Source organism: Vicugna pacos, chromosome 25 (genome assembly GCF_048564905.1).
Source record: "Vicugna pacos chromosome 25, VicPac4, whole genome shotgun sequence".
NCBI lineage: Eukaryota > Metazoa > Chordata > Mammalia > Artiodactyla > Camelidae > Vicugna > Vicugna pacos.
In genome coordinates, this window is record NC_133011.1 from 4883541 (window position 1) to 4907341 (window position 23801).

Below are 23801 nucleotides of genomic sequence, written 5' to 3' on the forward strand. Positions count from 1 at the left end.
CTCTACAGATACCCCGCGGAGGCTGATGGGGCGCTGGAGACTGCGTGCCCGCTGGCGTCTGCACCATGGTGACGGGCTGCCGCGGGGCGTGGGTAGCCATGGCGGCTTGGTTCGCCTTCTCTATCGCGACTGCGACTGTATTCCTCCTGTTGGTCCTCTCTCGAGTTTCACAGGCTCAGGCCTTCTTCTTCCCCTTCCGGCAGCCGGAGACGTGCGGCCACAACGAGTACTTCGATATCTCCGCGCTCTCCTGTGTCCCGTGTGGGGCCAACCAGAGGCAGGATGCCCGAGGTGAGACGGTTCGGGGTGGGCCCTGACCAAAGTAATATTCTGGCTTTGAGGCTGCCAGTCCCCGGCATCGCTGAAACACCTTTTCGTTTGCGGAAAGAATGCTTCAGAACGGTTAGCCGCCCACGCCTGAGAGTGGGGTTTTCTTGGAGAACTCAGCTTGCACACAACAAATGAGATTAGGGAAAACCTGAGTCTGCTACCCCGTAGGCTGTCGCCATAATCAGTTTCTCGGCTCCAGTCCCCCAGTCCTCATCCGGAGGCTCTTTAGGGAGGTACCTGGAAAGTGGAAAGCTGACTACCGAAGTAAGGAAAAATGGAGAAATGATCCGAGGTGCAGAGGAGCAGGTGACAGGACGGCTTGGGGAGGGAATGCAGGTTAACGCTTGTAAACTTGTTATCTTGCTTTTCACATCCCAGAAATGTAGAGCTGGAAGGGACCTTAACCATAATCAGGTCCAGTCTTCTCCTTTTACAGGCGAGGAAACGGAAGGCGAGATGAGGTCGTAATGTCTTCTTTGTCGCCTAAATTGGAGACTAGAAGAACTGCTGTCTCTTTGCCCTCAATCTCGACCTGTGTATTCCCACTATATTATATGTCCGTAATATTATAGATTTCCTTAGGACTCAGCCCTTTTATTGTTGAATATTACTATTTGCCCTTAAAATCCCTTTAGATTAAAATTAACTTTTTTTCTTGAAACGTTCATCACTTGGTCCTAGTTCTCCTCACTGAAACTGCTCAGAATTAAGATACTTCCCATATTTTGAAGTCTCGGATTTTTTTTATCTCGATTTGGTCACCCATTGTATTAAATTTCTTCCATCTTCAAATCTGATGTATCCTTATTTAAATCATCGTATAGGGCAGATCAGGCTTCTCAGGTGAGGAAATATGAATGAGAAAGCATCTCACAGACTCTGAAGTGTAAGGTGTTAGTTTTATAGTTATGAACCCTGATATCCTACTACATGGATTCCTATGGGTGCTCTGTCCACTTAATGCCTTCTTAGAGAATGCTGTCCCTACCTATTCAGCAAGTTGGCTGATGATTGTCTTGTAATGTTTGCTGTCTTTCCAAAGGAAAATAGTTTTTTTTTAATCAAGGTTAACTTTCCTAATAGGGTTTTGCTTTGAAAGGTAAATATGCATTCATTGAATATATGCATATGGTTAGGTGAAACAGAAATGTAAAATTTCCCATAGCAGTTAATCAACAGTTTGATTATTAGTTTAATAGTTATAAGTTAATAGTTTATTTATTCTCACACTTAAAATGGTAACAGACAATATCCACTGTGCACGAGACACATTCTAAGACCTTTACATATAATAACTTATTTAATACTCAGTTAACCCCAAGAGGTAGATATTGTTGCCCCCATTTTACAGAATTAGAAGCCAAGGCACAGAGCAATTCAGTGCCTTGCTCAGGCTCCCAGGACTTAAGTAGCAAATCAAGGTTAGAACCTAGGCAGAACTGGCACCACTGTCTTGCTCTGGGCTACTGCTTCTCAATATCTTAAGAATTATTAAAGTTTTCTATCTCTGAGTTTTGCTTTTGTTTACCAAGGTCAAAATTGGCTCTTTTCTTTCTAGGAACTTCATGTGTGTGTCTACCAGGATTTCAGATGATCTCTAATAATGGAGGACCTAATATCATTTGTAAAAAGTGCCCAGAAAACATGGTATGGAGTGTTTATTTTTTTTAAAAAAATTACTGTAGAAAATAATAAATTAAATGTCTTTATTTTTAAACCACAATATAATGCTGTACTCTAATATTTTCCCACAGACTTTAAAATTGTTAAGTTAACTTTGTTTTTATTAGAGTAAATTTTGGAAGATCAATGAAATTTCGTAAACTTGGAAAAAACAGAAAGGTATTGCTTTTTAAATTTTTAAATTTTAAAATCTGGAATCCAAAAACATCACAAAGCTGTGAAAATTTGTGTGTCTTTATTTTTTCTCATAGAGTAACTGAGTTATAAAGGAGAATAGATGAATGATACATACATAGAGAAGTTTGGAATATGTGTATCCTGTGGTGCAGATTGAGCTCATCATCTTAGGCTTATTGTGTCAACAGTTTTATATAATTCATGTTCATAATGATATCTAAGGTGTAAGTAAGTTCATGAAATGCTAATTCATCATTAGATAGGTTAAATAATATCTGTGGCTGTTGCTGTTAATTTCATTATATCATAATTTTTGAAAAATTAGTAAATTAATATTAGCTACATGTGACAATTCTTAATGAACAGAAATATATCTTCCAGTCATTTTGGATAATTAAGAGTCTTAGTGTGACAGTTCTGACTTTTATAGTAATGTTTCTTCCCATCTGTATTAAAAAAACAGTTGAGTCTGGGAATTTAATATAGACTTAACAGCTATCCTAGTTTATGGCTGGTACTTAAACATTTGATGATCATTTTGATACTTCATATTTTTAGAAATATTGATCCTACCTGAATTATCAGTGATTATAAGCTGCTGATAGGAAATGGTACCAAAGCAGATTTATTTTTCAGTGATATTACTAAGCTATCATAATTTTTAAATAGTCCTATATGTATAAGTGTACTGATAAATATAGGAGCATTTCTCAATATAGCCAATCTTTTCAGCTAAAATTTGAAATAATCTATGGTATTATTTTGTTATTACCATTGTTCTCTGTTAATTTTGATTACATCCATGTTTGTAAGAAAATTACTGTATTTTTACCCCAGGTTTTTCCTAAACCATATAATATTATAAGCCCAAATTTGGATGATACCATATTTTATCAGAAACCTTTACTAGTACAAACTATTAATGGATGGAAGGAAATATCCTTATAATTTAAACAACTTGAAGTATTTTTGAACCATAAAATTCACCCATTCTGAATCATAACTTAATTTTTAAAAGCTAATATATTTGAATTTTTAAAAATTAGAATAATTATTTTAGGACAAGTAAGACTAGACTGTTAGTTGGCTATCTGTTGATTAAATCCTGTTGAATTTTATTGTTTTATGTTTGTAAATGGAAAAACTAAATGACAGTATTAATTATGAAAGAACTCATTTGAACTGGAAATCATGAAGAAGAAAGAACTATTGCCAAAAATTAATAATAGTCAATACATAGTAATAATGTATAGGCTCATTTTTTAATATAAGCACAAATTGGCGATCCAGGAAATTTTTATGCAGTTCATATGTATATAATTTATTTGAATATTGACTGCAAGTTATATACTGTTGTGGCTTTTTGAACTACATGACTAGTTAAGAAGAAGAAAGTTAATTAAGAAAGGGAAAATAATTTTTTTCTTTTTTTCTTTTTTTTTTTAAGAAAGGTGTTACTGAGGATGGCTGGAACTGTATTTCTTGCCCTGCTGGTTTAACTGCAGAAGGAAAATGCCACTGTCCCACTGGCCATATTTTAGGTAAGAAGTAGATTCTTTGCAAAATAATAGTAATGAATCTTCATTTGTGTTTGTTTTTGATAAAGACATTAATTGAAATAGCTTGGTGATTTCTTAATAGAATTTTTTTGTATTACTGTTGTCCAAAATTCAGTGATGTTTAATACAGCAGCAGGAATTGGGAAGAGAATAAAAAGCCCTACCTGATCTAAAAAAACAATTGTTAATACTGTAGAATTAGATAGATACTTCCTTAATGTAACATGATAAAATATGTGTTTCAACTCAAAAGCCAAAATGATGCTTAATAGGGAAAATTTTTAAGCATTCTTACTAACGTTAGTACCTGGATAAAGCTCACTTAGGTAAGTGAAAGAAATAGATTGTGTAGTAATTAAATAGGAGAAAGTAAGAATCAGTTAGTAGCCACCCTCTATCCAAAGAACAATCTTTTAGCAAATGTGAACAAAGAAAAGATCTCATCTGCATAGCAACAAAAAAGAAAGAAAAAAGTCCTAGGCATAAACTTTAGAAAAAATGAACAATGTAAATTAATTGAAGAAACCTTAGAATGCTGCTGAGAGACACAAAGATAGGCTTTAATAAATGAAATATATATGTTGTTCTTGGATGAGAAGATTTAAATATTGTACAAAGATGTCAGCTCTCCCAATAATATCTCTACATTTAAAGGAACTCTAATAAACTCGACTAGGATTTTGTTTGTGTTTTAGGGACTATCCAAACTAATTCTTAAATTCTAAAGTTTATCTGAAACAGTATGTGAAAAGCCAAGAAAATTCTGAAAAAAGAAAGAGGAAACTTCCCCATCAGGTACTATGCACATTTTATAGCTACTGTAATAACATATATGGCTGGCAAATGGGTAACACAGGCTGATGGATGGAACTTAAAAAAATTAAAGTAGATTCAATTCGAGTGGTGATGTGGTATGTGCCAAAAGTGGCATTTCATATTAGGGGAGAAAAGACTGATTAATAAATTGGTGTTGGGGAAACTGGGAAAATACTAAGTTGGGTTTTTACCTTAGTCCTTAAAAAATAAGTTGTTTCAGGTCAGTCAAATATTTAAATATTAAATATGAATCTATGAATGTAAATTAAAAATTAGGAAAAAAATTTAATAGTCTTGGTGTGGAATAGGCCTTTCTAAGTATGAGAAAAAACACAAGCTATAGAAGAAAAATTGGTAAATTTGACTACATAAAAATAGAACCAGAAAAAACCCTACAAACGCGAGAAAAGTTTATAATGCATGCAACAGAGAGCTAAATTCTACAATATATGTAAAGCTTCTACAAATAAATAAGAGCAAGATGAATAACTTTTTTAAATGGCCAAAAATCATGAACATAGTTCACAGAGAAAAAATATTTAAACGTGAAAAAAATGTTCAACCTTCCCAGTAAGAATAATATTAAAATTTTAATTTAGACATTAATTTTTTAACCTACCAGATTATATTATCAACCTTTTTGAACTTGGACAGTGTATTTATAAGCATACAGGGAGACAGTTGTTCACATATTATTGGAGGAGTATAAATTAGTACAACCTCTCTAGAGAGCAACTTGACAGCATTTTGAAAATGTAGATCATTGTCCAGCAGCCCCCATGTAGGAATTTCTTGCCCCAGTACAGGTAAGTATGTCTGAAGAAGTGTATGCATAGTTTTTTATTGCAACATTCCTGAGACAAAAGATTATAAACAGTGTAAAATCTGTCAAGAGAATATTGGTCACATAAACTCTGATATATCCATACAATGGTATAGGGTTTAGCTATAGAAAAATAATACAGTTGTTTAAGTATTGCTGTGGAAGGAAATCCAAAATATAATAATTAAAATAGCAAAGTATAGAAATGTTGATTTTTTTTAATCAGCAAATTTTTATTGATTACCTGCTATTTATCAGCACTGTTTTGTGTATTTGGTATGCTACCATGTATGGTTTCTAAAAAAGATTATATGTGCATACATGCTTGTATATGCATAGCCTATTTCTGGAAGAATTCAAAAGAAACTGGTAACAGTGTTGCCTCCAAGGTGGAAAACTGGGTGTCTGAAGGAAAGGGGTAGGAAAGAGACTTAATTTTCACTTTAAATTCTTCTGTGCCTTTTATTTTTATATTTATATTTATGCATTACCTATTCAAAAATGATTTTTTAGAGGGATGAAAATCCCTGCCATCAATTTATTTAAAATCTCATTAGAAGGTAGGAGATACATATGGAACAGTAGTTTGCAGAGCAAGATAGCAATAAAATATTTTCACAAGGGGCACATACATTAAATCATCAAATGATCACTATGGACAGTAAATGCTCTAGGAGGAAGAACCCACTTCTACCAGGGCTGTTTGGGAAAGCTGCCGTGGGGAGCAGTGAAACAGGTGGACCGTGAAGGAGTAATGGGATTTCAGAAGGTAGCGAGAAAGAGAACAGTCCAGGCAGAAGGAACAGTGTGCACAAAGGTATCGTTACAAGTGTAAACATCCAGATTTGAGTGTGAAGGGATTATGAGAATAACAGTTTGTTGAGTTTAAAGGTGCGTTGGTCCAGGCTGTGGAAAGCCTTTACCGATATGATAGGATGTTCCGTGGGCATAGGCATTTCTTGAAAGTTTTGAACAGGGGAATGATTAAGATTAATCTGGCAGCCATCTGTTGCATTTGTTCATTCAGCAAATATTTATTAAACTCCTGTGTGCTGGGCATTGTCCAGGGGCATGAAGAGTAAGGCAGTGAACACAGTGAACAGGGACAAAGTCCCTGCCTTCCTAAAGTTTACATTTAAGCTACAGAAGACCAGAAGTAGAACGGTGACGAGGCTATTGCAGTGCTGTACGCATGAGGATGTAAGGACCTGAACCAGAATTAGGATAAATCGTACACAAAGGAGTAGATGCTAGAAGCATTAGAAGGTTGTTGATAGACCTAGGTGAGTGAAGGAACATGGGAATGAGGAAAAGGGAAAAGTCAGAACTGTCTCTGGGATTTCTAAGTGGGGTGAAAGCAATGATGATACATAGATTTAAATACTGTGGAGAGCTGAGTGTGGGCTGAGTCACTGAGATTACTTTTGACAGTCTGAAATCCCTGGTGCTAAAGTTGCTGAGAGTGAAGGCTAGATGCTAGGGGGCCCAAAAAGTGACTCTGGCACTTGTGATCCCTTCAGGTTGGGTGGCAGCTGTGAAAATAGTATTTCACTGTTTTAGAGGCTACTATTGCATATTTAAAATCCTTCATGGTATGAGTTCCTTAGCACCACCCTGAACTTTTGCTGTTAATTTTTTCTGTGGGTTTGCAATAAGGATTGGGAAGGATGGGAGAGTGGACAGAAGGAAGGTACATCTTACTTCTTGCACAGCTCCTCCCAACTCTTCCTATTTCTCTTCTTTTCTAAGTAGAGATACTGGGGATTGAACCCAGGACCTCCTGCATGCTAAGCATGCAGTCTACCACTTGAGCTATACCACTCCCCCATTTCTGATAAAAGAAGGAAATGCATAGGTAGTCAGGTAGATAATTTTTTAATAATTATTAACCCAGAAAGTACATATCATTAAAAATAACAATTCATAGGGCTATAGGCTGTAGGAAGAACAAGTTGTTCAATTTTACTTTTGTTAAAATTATTTTTACCACCTTGGAAAGGCTTAGATCACGTGGATAAAATACTTTGAATAACATTATGATTGAGACTAATGGTCTTGAGCCATTTTTCCCGAGTGTTGATTCTCTGTTACTCCCTCAGCCCCAAAGTAATTGCTGCCATTTTGATATCTGTGTCTGTTATACAATGTACTTTTTTTAGTTAGTAGTGTGATCTATTAGACCTGCCTCGTTCTTTTTAATCCACTCCATTATATTTCATAGCATTTTGTTATTTTAAATATTCAGATTGTTTTCTAACAAATATTACTTTGATAAATATTCTTATACACAGGTAACAAGTGTTTCTGTAGGTTAGGTTTCTGAAAATGAAATTGTGGTATTGTAGAATATGTGAATTTACAATTTTAATAGTTACCACCAAAAGCCCAGAAACTTACCAGCAGTCTATGAAAATACTTGTTCCCCATGCCCAGTGTAACAGGAACATACAGGTAAGAGATAAGAAAATTTTTGAGGAAAATATAATAATTTATTATGAGGATGATGATGATGATTTGGAAATTAGTTTCTTCTGTATTTTTTGTCTGGGACTAAGTATTACTTTTCAGTACTTTATTATAGAAGTGCTTGGCATGCCTTTTTTGCAAATAAGGTGTTTTGAGAATTATTACAATAATAATTATAAGTGGTTTTTACTAAGTGTATAGATGCTTATATGTTGACTATGAGTTACATCTTAATTGTTTCTAAATTATTTAGTGGAAAGAGATGTTAATGGAACCTTGTTGCCTCAAGCAACTTGTAAACTCTGTGATGGAAGTGAAAACTCTTTTATGGTAGCAAATGCTTTAGGAAACAGGTAAGCAGTGTGCTGGGTGCTGACTTTATTAATATCGTCTTATATTTATGTCGAAGCTGTGCCTTTTCAAAGTATTTCCCTATCATGTTTCTTGCTTCTCACAAATGACCCAAGGAAGGCAGATATTAAGCAGTGAAGAAGCTGAGGCCCAGAGAATGAGACAGAATAGGGTTTAAATCTTGTTTCAGTCTCTTGTTAGTTGTTGGACCGTCAAAAGCTCAGTAAGTCAGTCTCCTTTTCTTTAGCATGGGGATACACCACCCACTTCATAGGCTGTTTTTACAGCTCAGAAATAAATATATAGAGTTCTACAGAGTTAGTGCTCAGTAAAAGGTAGCTATTTTTGTATGGTGTTATGTAATTTGTACATAATCTATGATATATAATAGTAACATTTATTTGCAGCATGCTTATTGCCTACCGGACACTATCTTTATGTATTATATTACATAAAAATATATTAATAAATGTAATGATAATTGTAACCCAGTTTCCCTGCTTTATAGCCCTATTCTCTGTCGCTCCCTGTTCCCCCTTTATGCATGCATACCTGCACCCTCAACACACACCTCCTCTCTCTAACTCATTTATCTCTATTCCAGCTTCCTCAATTTTTTTAGAGGCCTACATGCTGACTTCCCTCTAAACACAGTTTCCTTTCCAGTTCCCAAGTTTAAGGTAGAAAATCCTTGAGCAGCTTCTCGGGATCCTTAGTGTTAAATCTTCTTTTCTCTCAGGCTGACCTAGGTTGTGGCATCTGAATGCAGAGTGCGAGGCTGATCCCCTGTTGCTCCCCTCCCGGGCCTCCTCACGCCTAGGCTGAGTTGTGTCCCATGCCCCGGCCCCTCCTCCTACCTGTTCTATCTTGCAAGTAATGAGTACCCTTATAGACGCATCAGAGTCCCCACTGGTCCAGTGCCCTCCCTCCCTCCTATATCATTCATTAAAGAAAAATGTAAAGGGTTTTCCTAAAATAAGCAAAGATGATGGAAAGACTTTAAAAGTGTTGTTTGGGCACCATGGCAGTCTTCAAGGCTAGCCACTAAAGATCAAAGAGTGGGAAATGGCCAACTTCCTGGGAATCCCAGCCCCTTCCCCTTAGACTGGTCCTTCTACTTATTAGCATATGAAGCCACCAAGCTCATAAAAACCAGCAACAAGGCGAGTTGGCCGCCCCTCTCTCTCACTCTTCAAAGACTGCCCGCACGCTGTCTATGGAATGTGTACCTACTTTTAATCTGAGCACCCAGCCCCCACACCTTTTGGCCTTTCTCTTGTCTTTCGATGTATCTCTCTGAATAAATCTACCTTCACTCAAAAAAAAAGTGTTGGTTGTAGGTTTGATGAGCATATATTACCTTTTTGCTTTATGGTAGAAAAAGAAGGATGGTATATTCGATATAACTACTTATAAAAAATGATTGGGTTTTATTTATATGAGTTTGTTGGGGTTTCTTGTTAATTGAGTGACTTAGCCATCTTTGCTATTCAATATTATTTGTTTTATATTACATGGGATTTCAAAAGGATATTCTCCTGTTTTTGGTTAATTTTATCTATACCTTACCTTGTAATACAAAGAGTAGTATAAAACTATTCAAATTAGTGTTAATATTTTTAATATAACACTTTATTACAAGTACTTGCTTAGTTGACTGAATCTATTCTAATCCAGTGTTTAAGAAGACCAGTTATCAATTAAATTAGGGTTTGTATAGTTCATTAACATTTTAAAAATTATTTTTGTTATGTTGACAGGTGTATCCGATGTGAACCAACATTCATTAATACCAGCAGGTCCTGTGCATGTTCTGAACCTAACATTTTAGTAAGACTAATCAAATTGATAATGTATATATCTTTTAATTAAATTCCTTTTATTCTTCCATTAACTTTTTTTTTCCTTATTTATTTACGAAGACAGGGGGATTATGTTTCAGCAGCACAGGGAATTTTCCTCCACGTATGACTTCAGCTGCACGCTACGGAGAGCTTGTGAGTATGGTTCAGTTTTTTTGTTCCATTGTTAAGGATCTTTCCACATTTCTTCCTTCAGTAATTAATTTGGGGCTGAAATGAGAAACATTTATATGTAAATCGCTTTAAAACAGAAATTACCAGTCAATAAGAAACATTAGACTAACAACTCAGCATTATAATTTATCAGTACAGTTACTCTCTTTTTAACCTTAGCTTGTTTCTTTTTCTGTGAATCTCAGAATGTTTAAACTGGAAAGGTCCTTTATAGATCCTATAAAGAATGCAGTGTAGTATAGATAAGTGCACCAGAGATTCTAAAGTTGAAGCCTGCATTTACCAGTCATTACTTTTATATCTTTGGACCTTCTAAACTTCAGTCTTACTGTCTGTAAATTGGGCATAATGACACCTCCACCGCAGTGCGTATACGTGGTAGTCACCGAGATTTCAAGATTATTTGTATCCAAGTTCTTTATTTATAGGTGAGAGCATGATGACGTAGAGCTTTTGCCACAGAAGCTGGTGATGACAAGATTTGGGATGTAAAATGGGAAGTAGATGCATTGGAACTGAAGAGGTCACTGACCCAACAGGATGGGAGGTCGATGACTAACTAGGAGTTAGTTAATGAGCAGAACTTGGGTGCACAGGCTAGGATCTGGTTGCTACAAAGCCATCATTGAATTAATAGGATGACTAGGAGGGCTATAAAAGTAACCATGATAAGGGATCCTAGTGAATAAAGCAAAAATTCCTCTCCTCTAGTCTTGTGGGGTGGCAGGCAAGTAATAAATATTTGTGAAACAATAAAATAAATGCTAAAAATAGGGGTATACATAGGGAGTTTAAGATCATCCAGAAATTGGCTCATTTGTAATAATATGCATGTCTTCTGGGGATTCTTCTCCAGTCTTAGATTATAGTGAACTTCTGTATACCACTGTCAAATTTGCAGGCCTTTGATTTTCATCTTTTTAAACATTGGTTTATTGAGTTGTAGTCATTTTACAATGTTGTGTCAGTTTTTCAGTTATACATGAACATACATATATTCATTGTCATATTTTTTCGCTGTGAGCTACCACAAGGTCTTGTATATATTTCCCTGTGCTAGACAGTATAATCTTGCTTATCTATTCTGCATATGCCTGTCAGTATCTACAGATTTTGAACTCCCAGTCTATCCCTTCCCACCCCCTTCCCCCTTGACAACCACAAGTTTGTATTCTATGTCTATGAGTCTGTTTCTGTTTTGTATTTATGTTCTTTTGTTTTGTTTTGTTTTTTAGATCCCACATATAAGTGATCTCATATGGTATTTTTCTTTCTCTTTCTGGCTTACTTCACTTAGAATGCCATTCTCCAGGAACATCCATGTTGCTGCAAATGGCATTATGTTGTCATTTTTATGGCTGAATAGTATTCCATTGTATAAATATACCACATCTTCTTAGTCCAGTCATCTGTTGATGGACATTTAGGCTGTTTCCGTGTCTAGTGCTGCTATGAACATTGGGGTGCAGGTGTCTTTTTGAAGTAATTTTCATTTTTTCCTTTTCAAAATAAGTTATTTTGCTAAAAATTCCAGTGATGTCTCTTTGTCATACTTAGTCTCAGATTACCAGTCATTTAGAGGTCATGCTGCTTTCAGTGTCCTCCAGTCTGGAACAGGTCCTCAGTCTTCCCCTGCCTTTCTTGGACTTGGCAGTTTTGAAGATTACAGGCCTTACAATCCAGAGGGTGACCTCTAACATTGGCCCATCCATTCTTTCTTCACAATCAGGACATGCTTGTCAGGAAACCCAAAGAGAGATGTTGTGTTCTCAATGCATTGCATCACGCCAGGGCACAGGATGTCCACTGTTCACCACTGGTGATGTTAACCTTGGTGACCTGCCATGAGCTCACCATGTCTGCTTTAAAGCTACCATTTTCCCTTTGGCTAGTATTTCTGCAGAGGATTTCCAGTATTACACTTTTCCTTCTTCACTAAACCTTGACTAAATAGCTTTAGTCTCCACTGATGATATTTGCCTTTATCAGCCACTACTGTGATGGTTGCCAAAGGTTTCCATCATTCCTTCCACATTATTAACATTCTACTGTAATAAGAATTTTCCCTTCTCATTTATATGTTTATTTGTTCATTAAGGACAGTATGGATTTGTGGGTTCCTATTTTATTCAATTTTTATAATCCAGTATGTGTATTATTTGTTTTGATGCTCAAAGTGTCCTAGATTTGGCCATTAGAAGCCCCTTCAAGTTGGTTGCTAATGTCTTTTTGACATATCTCAATCATTCTTTGAGCATTCCCTTACTTTCAGACAAAACAAGATTTCCAGGGTCATCTTGTCCTTTTTCTGCCCCAGCCCTGGAATCAGCCATTTCTCTAAGAAGCTCTTGAGGATAATATTTAGAAACCAAGGTTATCATGCTTAGCAGACATAGCTAGAAAATATATGCACACATACATACATCTATAACTATTTCTGTATTTATTTGTATGTGTATTAAAATCAGTGAGTTCATACTGATACTTTCAATTCCAAAGCAATACCTCAGTTCGTTTTAGTCCTTCCTTTCTTGACGGTTTCTTCTCTAATAGGGAGAAATCTGGATCTCGTCCTCAACTTACTCACCTGCTCAGTGTAACGCAGCTGTCTTCCATACCACCTCCACATCCTCCCTCCCTCCATACCGCTATGGAATAGATCCATTGCAGGCTTCTCTGCAGGGAGGGGAAGGTGGGCAGGGAAAGGTTAAAGTTAATCTGATTCAGTTAATGTATTTCATTTAAACACTCCAGTCTTAACACTGATGCTTTCCTGAGGTCAAGTTTGGAATCCCTGACTTTTAAGTCATTTTATAACTGGTATTCAGACTGCTTGTGTGTAGCCAGGGTATGAAACATGTCAACAAGATGTAGTTAAGATGGTGTATCTTGGCCCAGTCCTCAGCTTGGAAGATGTAAGAACTCAGTTTTATCAGGGCATTTGTAGGTCAATCAGGATCTAAGGGACCAGTTCATAGTATTTAAACTCACAAGAGATTAAGATTAATAAACCAGAATGCATATTCATTAGTTTATGTTGAGACTGTAATTGCCAACTAGACTAAAATACTTGACCCGATAACTTACACTATTCCTAACTGAAAAGTGTACTTAGAAAATCACAGATCATATTTTCTTGGGTGATGCACAATTGAAATGTAATTAGTTTTGTGGGGTTTTATAAGAAAAGCATCCAGTCCTCGCCTAGGAATATAACTGACAATCAATAAAGAATTTCTAGATATACGGGTCAGTGTCTTCCCATTCCCTTTCCCTAAAGATTATGATCTCACATCTTTTTTATTTTTCCCAACTTTAAATTTGGAAAATTTTCAAAGTTGCAGAAAAGTTGGAAAAGTAAGACAATGACTGTGTGTCTGTATTTTACTGGGTTAAGCAGTCATTAATGTTTGGCCACATTTGCTGTATTTCGGTCTGCATACGTAAATGCATACATACACACACATGCACACTAATTTTTTTTTTCTGAGCCACTTGAAAGTAAGTTGTAAACATACAGTTCAATCTTGACTACTCACACACTGCAACTAATCTTTTAGTCTCCTTTAGTTTAAAACAGAGGCCCTTACTCTGTTTTGCTTTTGTGGTTTTTCTGTTTTTGCTTTTTTGGCTTTTATGGCATTGACTTTTGCATAGTTGAGGCCAGCTTCCTTGTAGTGGCCCACAATCTGGATTTTTCTCATTGTTTCTCATGGCTAGACTCAGTGAAACATCTTTTTGCAAGAATATGATATAGGTGTTGTGTACAGCCCATTGCATCTTAACAAGGAGCACATAATGTCAGGATGTCCAGTTATTGGTGATACTAAATATGATTGCCTGGTCATGGTGCTGTCTGCCACTTCTCTCCATTGTGAAGGTACCATGACTAATAAGTTAGGCTGAGATTTTACTTTGAGACTATGTAAATTATAACTTTTAAATAGTCACATAATATACTAGTTTATTCACTGAAGCTTATATAATTGTACATCCATTGAATATTTAGATTTTCTGTTATCAATAGTATTGCTATCAATGCAGGGAGGGTATAGCTCAAGTGGTATAGCGCATGCTTAGCATGCACAAGGTCCTGGGTTCAATCCCCAGTACCTCCTCTAAAAATAAATAAATGAATCTAATTACCCCCCCACCCCAAAATGATAGTACTTCTGTCAACCACAGATGTATTTTTCCTTTTGGGGAGGTAATTGCCTTAAGACAGATTTCCTAAGCATTTTCAAATTCCTGGGTTAAAGTTGTGGATGTTGTTTTATAAAGGATCATGCAACTTTAACACTGTCACTGGCATTGTCTGTGGCTTCATTTTGCTTTTGTTTACCACACTGGTGTCATTGCTTTCCATTTTTATTAGTTTTTTGGTGTGTTATTCAGCTGTCTATGCATATGTATATTTCTTACAAAATGAACATTTTTGCTCATGAAAGAAATGAAAATAGTGGTTCATAATTTTATTTTGGATTTCCTTGACAGCTGTGGTGCCACATTTCATATAAATTTGGATTTATTTCCTTTGTCTGTATCCAGAGAATTTCACTCTGAATGGTGCTCCACAATGCCTCATTTTTTTAGCAGGATATGCAAATAAGCCTTACAGCAGTGGTTCTTAGCCAGAGGCTTGTGTCTGCAGCTTTTAAAGCACATGTTTGCCTTGGTCTCATCCTGGAGATTCTGATTCACTTGGTTTGGAATAAAGCCAGACATTTTCTGTATTTAGGAAATTCCACAGTTGATTCTGACACCCATCATTGTTTGAGAATCACCACTTTGAGGATTTTAAATGTTAATTATTCTGTGTATCCCCAGTCTCCTGTTGCTTAAAAATAATTCACAAATATTCCTTTTTTATTACTTGCCAATTTAATAAAGTATAGTAACCCTAAATCAGCAAATGTTAACCAGTGCTAAGTCAGGATCTAGTTTTTCTTCTTTTTTTTTTTTTTGCCACTTTGATTTTTGGTTTTTTGTTTGAGTGAAATGAACAAATAGTTTTTTGTATTTTAGATATACTTTGTTTCCTTGTATCTTTTGCCTGAATGATGTGACTTTGTAATGTAGTCCTATTTGTAGTTACTGACATTGATTAGAATTAATTCTTATATTCCCTTTAGAATCTATTTTTCTGATAACACTGAGAGAGTAATGTTTCTTCCCATTCAACAATATGCATATTAATGTTTTCTTAACAGTGTAAAGTTTAAGAATTTCTATTTGAGCTTAAAACTAAAATTCATCTTTTTGTTTCCAGGGCGTGTCTTTCACCTCAGAATGGTTTGCAAAGTATTTGCAGTCATCAGCAGCTGCTTGTTGGGTATGTTTGAATTTTGAGAAAATAATTCTATTTCATTTCATTTTGAAGAATTGTCCTACAATTTTTCCCCCAGCTAATAAAACTTTTCTATGTAGAGCTATCTCCTTGGTCTTATGCTATAAGAAAATCAAACCCTTTCTAGTGGACTAAAAGAGAATACTAAAGAAAACGTTATTCATTTCACATTTCATTTTACACAGATTGAACGTGTCCAGACTTACTCAGCTGAGATTGAGTGTCAGGGAAAACTGATTCATACTGTCATTTTAGTAAGTGTTTATTGATGATCTACGATGTGCCAGGCCCTGTTCCCAAATCAAGTTACCTTTTTCAGGAAAAGACAAAGAAAAATCTCTTGTGGAATTATATTCTAAGTAAATGTCAGGTGGTGCTAAGTGCTCTGAAGACAAATCAGAATAAAGAGCATGGAGAGCGGAAGGCAGTGCAGGTTTATAGAGGGCGGTCAGGACAGGCCACTCTGAGAGGGTGGCATCTGAGCAAAGACCTTCAGAAGTGGAAGTGAGCCATGTAAATATTTGGGGAAAGAGTATTCTAAGCAGATACCGCAGCAAGTGCAGAGGTCTCGAAGCAGGGGTTCTCTGGCATGCTCGTGCTTAGGAAACCGGAGGGAGGCCAGAGTGGCTAGAGCAGAGTGAGCAGGGCAGGTGCAAGGTGAGTCCAGGGATGAGGGGGATGACTGCGACAAGGACCTGGAGTTTACGGTAAGGGATGTGGACAGATTTTGTGCAAAGGAGGACGTGGTCGAGCTTCAGGTTTTGAAAGGATCACTCTGACATGGAGAGTAGATTTTGTTGGGGCAAGGATGGAGGCAGGGGGACCATTTGTTAGGAGAGTATTAGAGTAATCCGAGTGGGAAAAAGTGGACCCGTAGACAAGGGTGGTGCCATGGAAATGAGAGATGTGTTTAGCTTCTGAATATGCTTTGAAGATTGAGCCAACAGGGCGTACTGATGACTTTGATATGGGAAGGGAGCGAAAGATGATTACTGCAATGTTTTTTATTTGAATAACTGTAAAAACAGAGTGGCCTTTTCCTTATAGCAAAAACTGGAAAAGAAGTTTGAGGGGCAAACTCAACAAATGCTCTTATTTTGTTGTTCATAAAACTAATTACTTAAACAAAATTGATTAGAGTTATATATATATAAAATCTCTACTATAGGAACAAATTATTATTCTTTTCAAATATAATTATTCCACTTAATAGTTTTTTAAAGTCATGCCCTAGGTTTTTAGTCTTCTTTCAATTGTTTGTCTTTATATTCTCACATAAAATTTACAATTAAAGTCATACACATGTGGAAAGTTCTTTTCTATTTACATCAGAGCACAGGAATACCCCCAAAGAGAATTCATAGAATAGGTCAAGTTAAAACCAAGCGTCGTTTTTCTATCACATTTTGCTTAGGGTATTAAAGTCCACGTTCTGTTTCTTTGCCATTGTTCTCTTGTAGGTTTATGCCAACCTAACATCTTGCCAAGCTCTCGGAAATATGTGTGTGATGAACATGAATTCTTACGATTCTTCCACTTTTGATGCATGTCGACTGTTTCAGTTTATCTTTGAAAACACTGCTGGACTGCGCACTGTTCATTCTTTTTCATTTTGGTAAGGGTAGTCTAATTGCAGAACCGTCATTTTGACCTAATTCAGTGCAATTACTTTCACAAATACATACTAAGAACTGTTCACCATTATTAAACAATCGTAATTGTTTATAGGAGACAGAATCTTCCATGGCTGTTCTATGGAGACCAGCTGGGATTAGCACCTCAAGTACTCAGTACTACACCTCTTCCTACAAATTTCAGTTTTAAAGGGCAAAACCAGGTACAAGTCACTGTATTACCGAAAGAAAACTACATTTTGATTTATAATTTTAAAGCGTAACACGAATATATATATATATATGTATAACTGAATCACTCTGTTCTTACACTGGAAATTAGCACAACATTGTAAATCAAAAAGATTTTTTTTAATTAAAAAGCTAACAAGAATGTTACTAGTCATAATTACTGGTTTTTAAATTTTTTAATTACTAAATTAAATCAGCTGCTGAGGAACTGAACACTGTAGAGGTTAGCTGTCGTACCTGAGTACGCGAAAACCTCTGGGTTCTGGCTGTGGCAGCAAGTAGTACACCTGTGGGGCGGGGAGGGCTGGTTCCCATCAGCGGATGCACAGCAGTCCTGTCCCGTATCTCTGCATTTTTAAGAAGGGCTTCCAAAGACTGACTGGGATTCTATGCCTTTCCTCAGGACTTCACAGGTCCAAATTCTGACCTTCAACTTTTTGCCATTTTACAATGAAAGAACAGATTATTCACTCCCCTGCTCAGTTCTGTCCACACGCACACACAGTAGCCAGGTTTGAGAGGAGGTTATCTGTCACTAGCACTGCCTCTCAATTCTGAAATAATAGCTTTTGTGCAAAAATCCAGTCCATTTAGTTAGGTGTGTTTAATCTGAGAGATACTTAGATTAATTTTGCTACCAAGTAGAGTTAGTTAAATTCAGTATATGATCTCCAGAAAAAGAAAGGTCGATCAACAAGGAAAACATTGTGGTAGACTAGCTGTACACTCTGGAGGTCTGTCCTCTGCAGGTTGTTACAGACTATTCTATAGAGTACATTAAAGTGTTGGTAGACTCTCAGCACATGGGATCGCTTCATTCTTGCTTTCCTTTCATCAGAACACAAAACTGAAGTTTGTTGCTGCCTCCTATGATGTAAGAGGAAACTTTCTCAAGTGGCAAACTTTAGAAGGAGGTGTTTTGCAGGTGAGTGTGGTTCTAACTAGAGAATGACTAGCTTGCCTTACCTTTGACTGAGGCAGAGGTGAGGCCAAGACTGGATCATCGCTTGAATAGAGCATCAGTCGCTTGCTAGAGTTGTTTTCTTTTTGTGCTTTAAGTTAGAATTTCTTAAAACTGTTGTGACTTAAAGCTGCTCCCGTAACTTTTCATACCCTTGAGACATTAAAGAATTATTATAAACAGCGTGTGTCCATGTTGGGAGTTGAGAACGCTTGACTATGAGCAAAGACGACGCGTGTGAGATCCTTACTGGTTGTGTTCTTTTGCCGTAGCTTTGTCCCGACACAGAGACCAGACTCAATGCTGCGTATTCTTTTGGAACAACCTATCAGCAGAGTGTAAGTCTGAGCTATTTTAGACAGTCTGCGTTTTAGCCTCACTTTTCACATCAGCAATAATTGGAATAACCTTTGAATTTTTGCAATTGGAAACCTTTTGTAGTAATGAGTAATTTCACTGATAGAATTCTTATTAATTTAATCAGCATGAAAAAAGTATCTTGTCATCTATAGAGTTTTAAATATTATAATCAACTGTTTGCTTCTGGGCATATAGATCTTAAAAATAATGTCTACCTCTGAGCATTTTAGAATAAGGTAAAAATATTACTTTATTTTTAGTGACTAATGAAGTGCCTTTACTGCCTGCTCCCTCTACCCTCCAGTAACAAATTGTAATGCTTCCTTTTCTCTCCCTCCATACTTCCCTCCCTCTCTCCCTGACCTTCCTTCCTTCGTTAAGGCATATTAAAACTATAGTATGGTACAAAGGAATACTATGAGTCATTAAACATTTGAAAGAAATTCGCTAGTCTACAAAAATACTTATTGATAAAATGCATGTACACACAGCACAGAACAAATTTTTCTGTGATCCCAGTTTTGTTAAAACCACAATGAAAAAGACCATCATGGAAAACAGATTGGAGGATAAACATTTGTAACTGTGTGTATCTCTGGCTAGTGGGATTGCATGCATTTTCTTTTTTTTTTCCAAATTTTCTATCATGAATGTGAATTTTCTTTTATTATCAGAATTGTCTTATGCATTATTAAAAAAAATGTTATTGTGTGTCTACCTTGGGCCAGGAGAATCAACACTTGTTAAATGTCCACTGCCGTGTGCTCAGCATTTTATCATTTTTATCTCATCTGATCCATGAAATAACTTATGTGAAATACATATTATTTGTGTTTTACAGATTAAAAAATGGTGCTCAGTAAGATTATGTAACTTACTCAAGGTCTTGCATCAAGTAAATGTTCAATTAGGCTTAAAAACCATAGTTTTTCCTCTGGTTGCCTCTCAAATAGTTCACAGCCTAGTAGAGAAAACAACCATGTAACACAAAAGATTGCAAAGAATGTGATGTGTTGCTCTGTAGGTGTGAACAAGGTACCATGTTGGTACAAAGAAGGGTCATCAGCAGTTCGTGGGGGAACACAGAAGGGCTTCACAGAGTGATACCTGGGCTTGTACAGTGAATGTGAGTTTGCCAGGCAAGCACAGTGGCGAAGGGGAAGGTCAGGCAGAAGCAACATTTGCAGTGTCAGAGAGACAGATGCAGTAGCAGAGCATGTTTACAGTCTGCAAGCAGGTGAGTGTGAAAGGGCCAGAGACAGGCAGGACGCAGTGGGAGACAAGCCCAGCTCTGTTAAGGGGAGCGATATCATAAACGGTGCTGCCCCCCACGAGGAAGAATTAGGGCCTCAGCCTGTAGGATAAGCGTTTTTAAACCTCTTCACTGTGTTGTACTTACTGTTGAGAATGAATGCATCCCCTCTCCAGCTGGGTTGCAGGACAAGACCCAAGCGGTTCTTTACTGCTGGGTTTTTTTCCCCTTATAAACAGATCATATTTATAGTATGCGTGTTTTGAAAGGCACATGGAAATGCATATAAACAAGATAGCTTGAAGATATTTTATAATTAAAAACACTCTTAAATCTTTACATTTTCAATTGGGATACTTTTTTATTTATTTATTTATTTATTTATTTATTTATTTATTTATTTACTTTTCAGTGTGAGATTCCTATCTCTAAGCTCTTAACTGACTTTCCCACCCCTGTATTTTATGATGTGTACCTTGAATATACTGGTGAAAATCAACACCGATATATTTGGGCCGTGCCTGTGTTAAACTTAAACCTTCAGCACAATAAAATATTTGTGAACCAAGGTAAGACATCCATTCACACTACTCTTGCTCTGAGGTGAAACCAATAAATAAGTCAACCAACATAATAATTTAATAAGCCATAGGTTATAAGGTTTTATATAGCATGCCAAAAAGTAAAACAGTAAGGTTGCTGTCATATTTAGAAATTTTTGCTGAATGTGTCAGACTTATAGTTAAGAAATTGTATGATTGCTAAAAATGTATTGTGAGAAAAATTAGTAGAACTGTCAAATCGGGGCTTCTTAAAGCTGTCCTTGAGCTGCTTTTTGGACAAATTAGCGTCTTATTATTTTTGGTGTTTCTTGTAAAATCCTTTTATTTAGATAATTTGCCAGGAAAATCCTTCCAAACTGGTAAGTCCAAACAATCAGAAGACATTCAAGTGAGGTGGGGGAGGCTATTGCCAGGTATTTCTTACAGCAGTAGCTGTTTTTGGAACCATTTTACCTAAAACAAAATGTACTAATTTTATGTTTTAAATTTGTTCAGTAAACTTCTTGAGAGCCATCTTGAACAATTGAAGGTATTTTTTTAAATACCATCTTTTTTTTTTTTTTTAATGATAAAAGACAGTAGCTCTGGCAAGTGGCTTCTGACTCGGCGCATTTTCTTGGTGGACGCACTAAGTGGACGAGAAAATGACTTAGAAAGTCAGCCAAGATTAGTTCGAGTTGCTACCCAAATATCACTGAGGTAAACAGACATCCAGGTGTACCAAATGAGGCTTGGAGTATGTGGGAAAATGTTGTAGTAAAAGTGTTTACGAGTAATCATCAGATGAAAACAGTAAGAGCCCCCGAACTGGGCTGATACACTGTGTCCTTAGCTGTCCGTGTAGGTTGGTGTATGTTACTAGAGGGGAGGAGCTGAGGGGAGAGTTATGTCAGAAGAGCTCGAGGAGTTTTGCCAAAATTCACATTTAGGCCCCACTCTAGACCTGCTGAATTAGAACGGTGGAGATGGAAGGGGGAGATCTTGGGCTGTAATGGGTGTGTTAGAAAGAGCCAGCTGGGCCATCGCAGCAGGCAGGCCTCCTCTGGCTTCCTCGCCTTTAACAGCTGCTCTTCCGTGTTGGCCCTCGTCTGTTACCAACGCCTCCCTCTTCCAGGACACTTACTGATGACCCTACCTTAGGGCCCGGCAGCCCTCGTGTGTCTTTTGCAGTATGAGAATCCTGTCTCTAAGACCTTCATTGGTGTTCCCACTCCAGTATTTTATGATGTGCCCCTTGAATACACTGATGCAAGTCAACACCATCATCTTTCTGGTGCTCAAACAGGCGTTATTTTTTCACTGTCTTTTCGTTTTGATTTTCATAATAATCTTTTGAGATAGGCAGTAGACAGAAGCCTTGTCACATACCTTGCTGAAATCCAACAGTACTGTTTTCAGCATCCCCTCAGTCTTCTAATGTAGCATCTAACCCTAGTGAAAACAAAATTGAAACTAATCAGGCCTGACCTGATCTTGCTGAAACCATGCTGGCCACTGGGCTTGGCACTTGCCCTTTGTGAGCTGACAAAGTGTACATTACTAATGCATTGAATTCAGCAAAATGTACCCCACTATGTGCTGTAAGCAGTACTAGATATGGCACATCTTATTTTGTTAAGAATTCACCTTTTTTGAAAACCAGGCTAGTATTTGTCTTTCTCTAGGCTTCATGTAACACCTCTTTTGAGTAGTCCCCAAAAGTGGTTCACATTACTTCAGTGACTTCATTTGTAAACTTCATAGGATCTAGAAAAAGAAAAGTTTCTAATTTGTCTCAAAGGATATATTTTAATACAAAATTTTGACCACTTCAGATAGCCTGCCTTGTTACCATTGGTTTATGTCTGACCTTCCCTGGTTTTTAGTAACCGGTTGGTTCTGGATCACCAAGACTATCCATATCAAATTCAGAAAAAAACGATGAGTTTAATGTCTGTTTAAGGGCCTAGATGTATTTATAACTAGAAATGAATTTTCTTTTCAACAGCATCCACCTTGTACCCAACACAAAGAATGGAAACATCTACCCTCCCCTAATTACCATTGCCTATAGTGACGTTGACGTCAGAGACCCCACCAGCCAGTCTGTGGAGGTGAGTCCCGCCCTGATCAGTGCCCCTCTGTGTGTTCATATAATACTGATACAGTTTGCGTTATGGTCAAAGGACAATTAGTCCTTTTTAAAGTTTTAAATAAACACTGCACTTTATGTAGTCAGGACTTAATTTTTTTTTTTTAACCAACAATGGTAAGAGGTGAGTTCTTACGGATTCTGAGTGTAAAAAAACAAGAATGAAGTGTTGGAGTAGACAGTGCCACCAGCGCCTGGGCATCCCTGTTCAGGACCCTGGGGTGCAGTGAGTCATGCAGTGTCTGTTCCCCTCCTCTGTGGTCATCTGCCTTCTGTTAAGCTTTTGTCTCCTTGCCCAACTAAACAGGAACTCCAACTAAGTGGGCATGAGTGTCCGTCTTCTCGCCCGCCTTGCCCACTTGATGGAGACACACTTCAACAGGCAGATTACTATAAGCTTTATAACTAATAGCGCTAAAGGAGCTAGAGAACATGGTTTGGACCTGCAGCTAATTAGTCTTCTGACTGTTTCCCCGACTCAACTAAACTGAACCACGAAACTGAAGTCCTCCTCTGCCTGGAAGGGCCTGTATATGGAAGCAGGACCATATACATGCTGAAAACAGGCTACACCAAAAAGAATGAACCTGGGAAAGGCTGAACCATTCACAGACGGCCCCCCCAGGCAGCTGAAGCATCCTGCTTTGAGGAGGGGTAAATGAGAGGCTTAAGATAAAACCAGGGCTAATCCTCCTATGCTTTTTCCTTGCTCCCTTCTCTCCCCAGAAACATGAGAATTGCCAGAGTCAGTGTTCCTCACTTACCTCCAAGACTCACTAATAGCTTTTAATTTCTACTTTACTTTTCTGAATTTTGCTGTTCTGGTTCTTCAGCCAGTGCTTTGGCCTCTCTATTCTCCTTGGACTTGTATTCAGCTACTGTTGGATTCTGGCTTTCGTTAAGCAGAAAATGTCACATAACGTAATTTTTCCCTGAAAGATTTCGCATCCTCATTTGTATTGCCTGGATTGATGTTAAAGTTAGTTCCTGTTGCCTGAACTTGTATCCTCTGTAGTGAGAGAAGAAAATCCAGAAACACATTTAGTAACAACAGAAGACTGCCTGGTTTAAATATTCTTGA

General features: G+C 37.1%; 1 protein-coding gene across 2 annotated transcripts in view; it reads left to right on the plus strand.

Moving 5' to 3' along the window:
- Positions 1-33: 33 nt before the first annotated feature.
- The window catches only part of TMEM67 (transmembrane protein 67), a 43202-nt gene continuing 19434 nt past the window's right edge, over positions 34-23801 (plus strand). The window contains exons 1-14 of one of the 2 annotated variants that reach the window (XM_072949458.1): positions 34-291; positions 1889-1977; positions 3638-3731; positions 8108-8207; positions 9966-10035; positions 10128-10202; positions 15511-15573; positions 17049-17203; positions 17317-17425; positions 18292-18378; positions 18687-18752; positions 20439-20595; positions 21165-21288; positions 22577-22682. In XM_072949458.1, coding sequence (XP_072805559.1) covers positions 66-291; positions 1889-1977; positions 3638-3731; positions 8108-8207; positions 9966-10035; positions 10128-10202; positions 15511-15573; positions 17049-17203; positions 17317-17425; positions 18292-18378; positions 18687-18752; positions 20439-20595; positions 21165-21288; positions 22577-22682 — 1521 coding nt within the window. In that variant the 5' untranslated portion in view covers positions 34-65. The remainder of the gene's footprint in view (positions 292-1888; positions 1978-3637; positions 3732-8107; positions 8208-9965; positions 10036-10127; positions 10203-15510; positions 15574-17048; positions 17204-17316; positions 17426-18291; positions 18379-18686; positions 18753-20438; positions 20596-21164; positions 21289-22576; positions 22683-23801) is intronic. The other variant, XM_006209692.4, reaches the window with a different exon arrangement.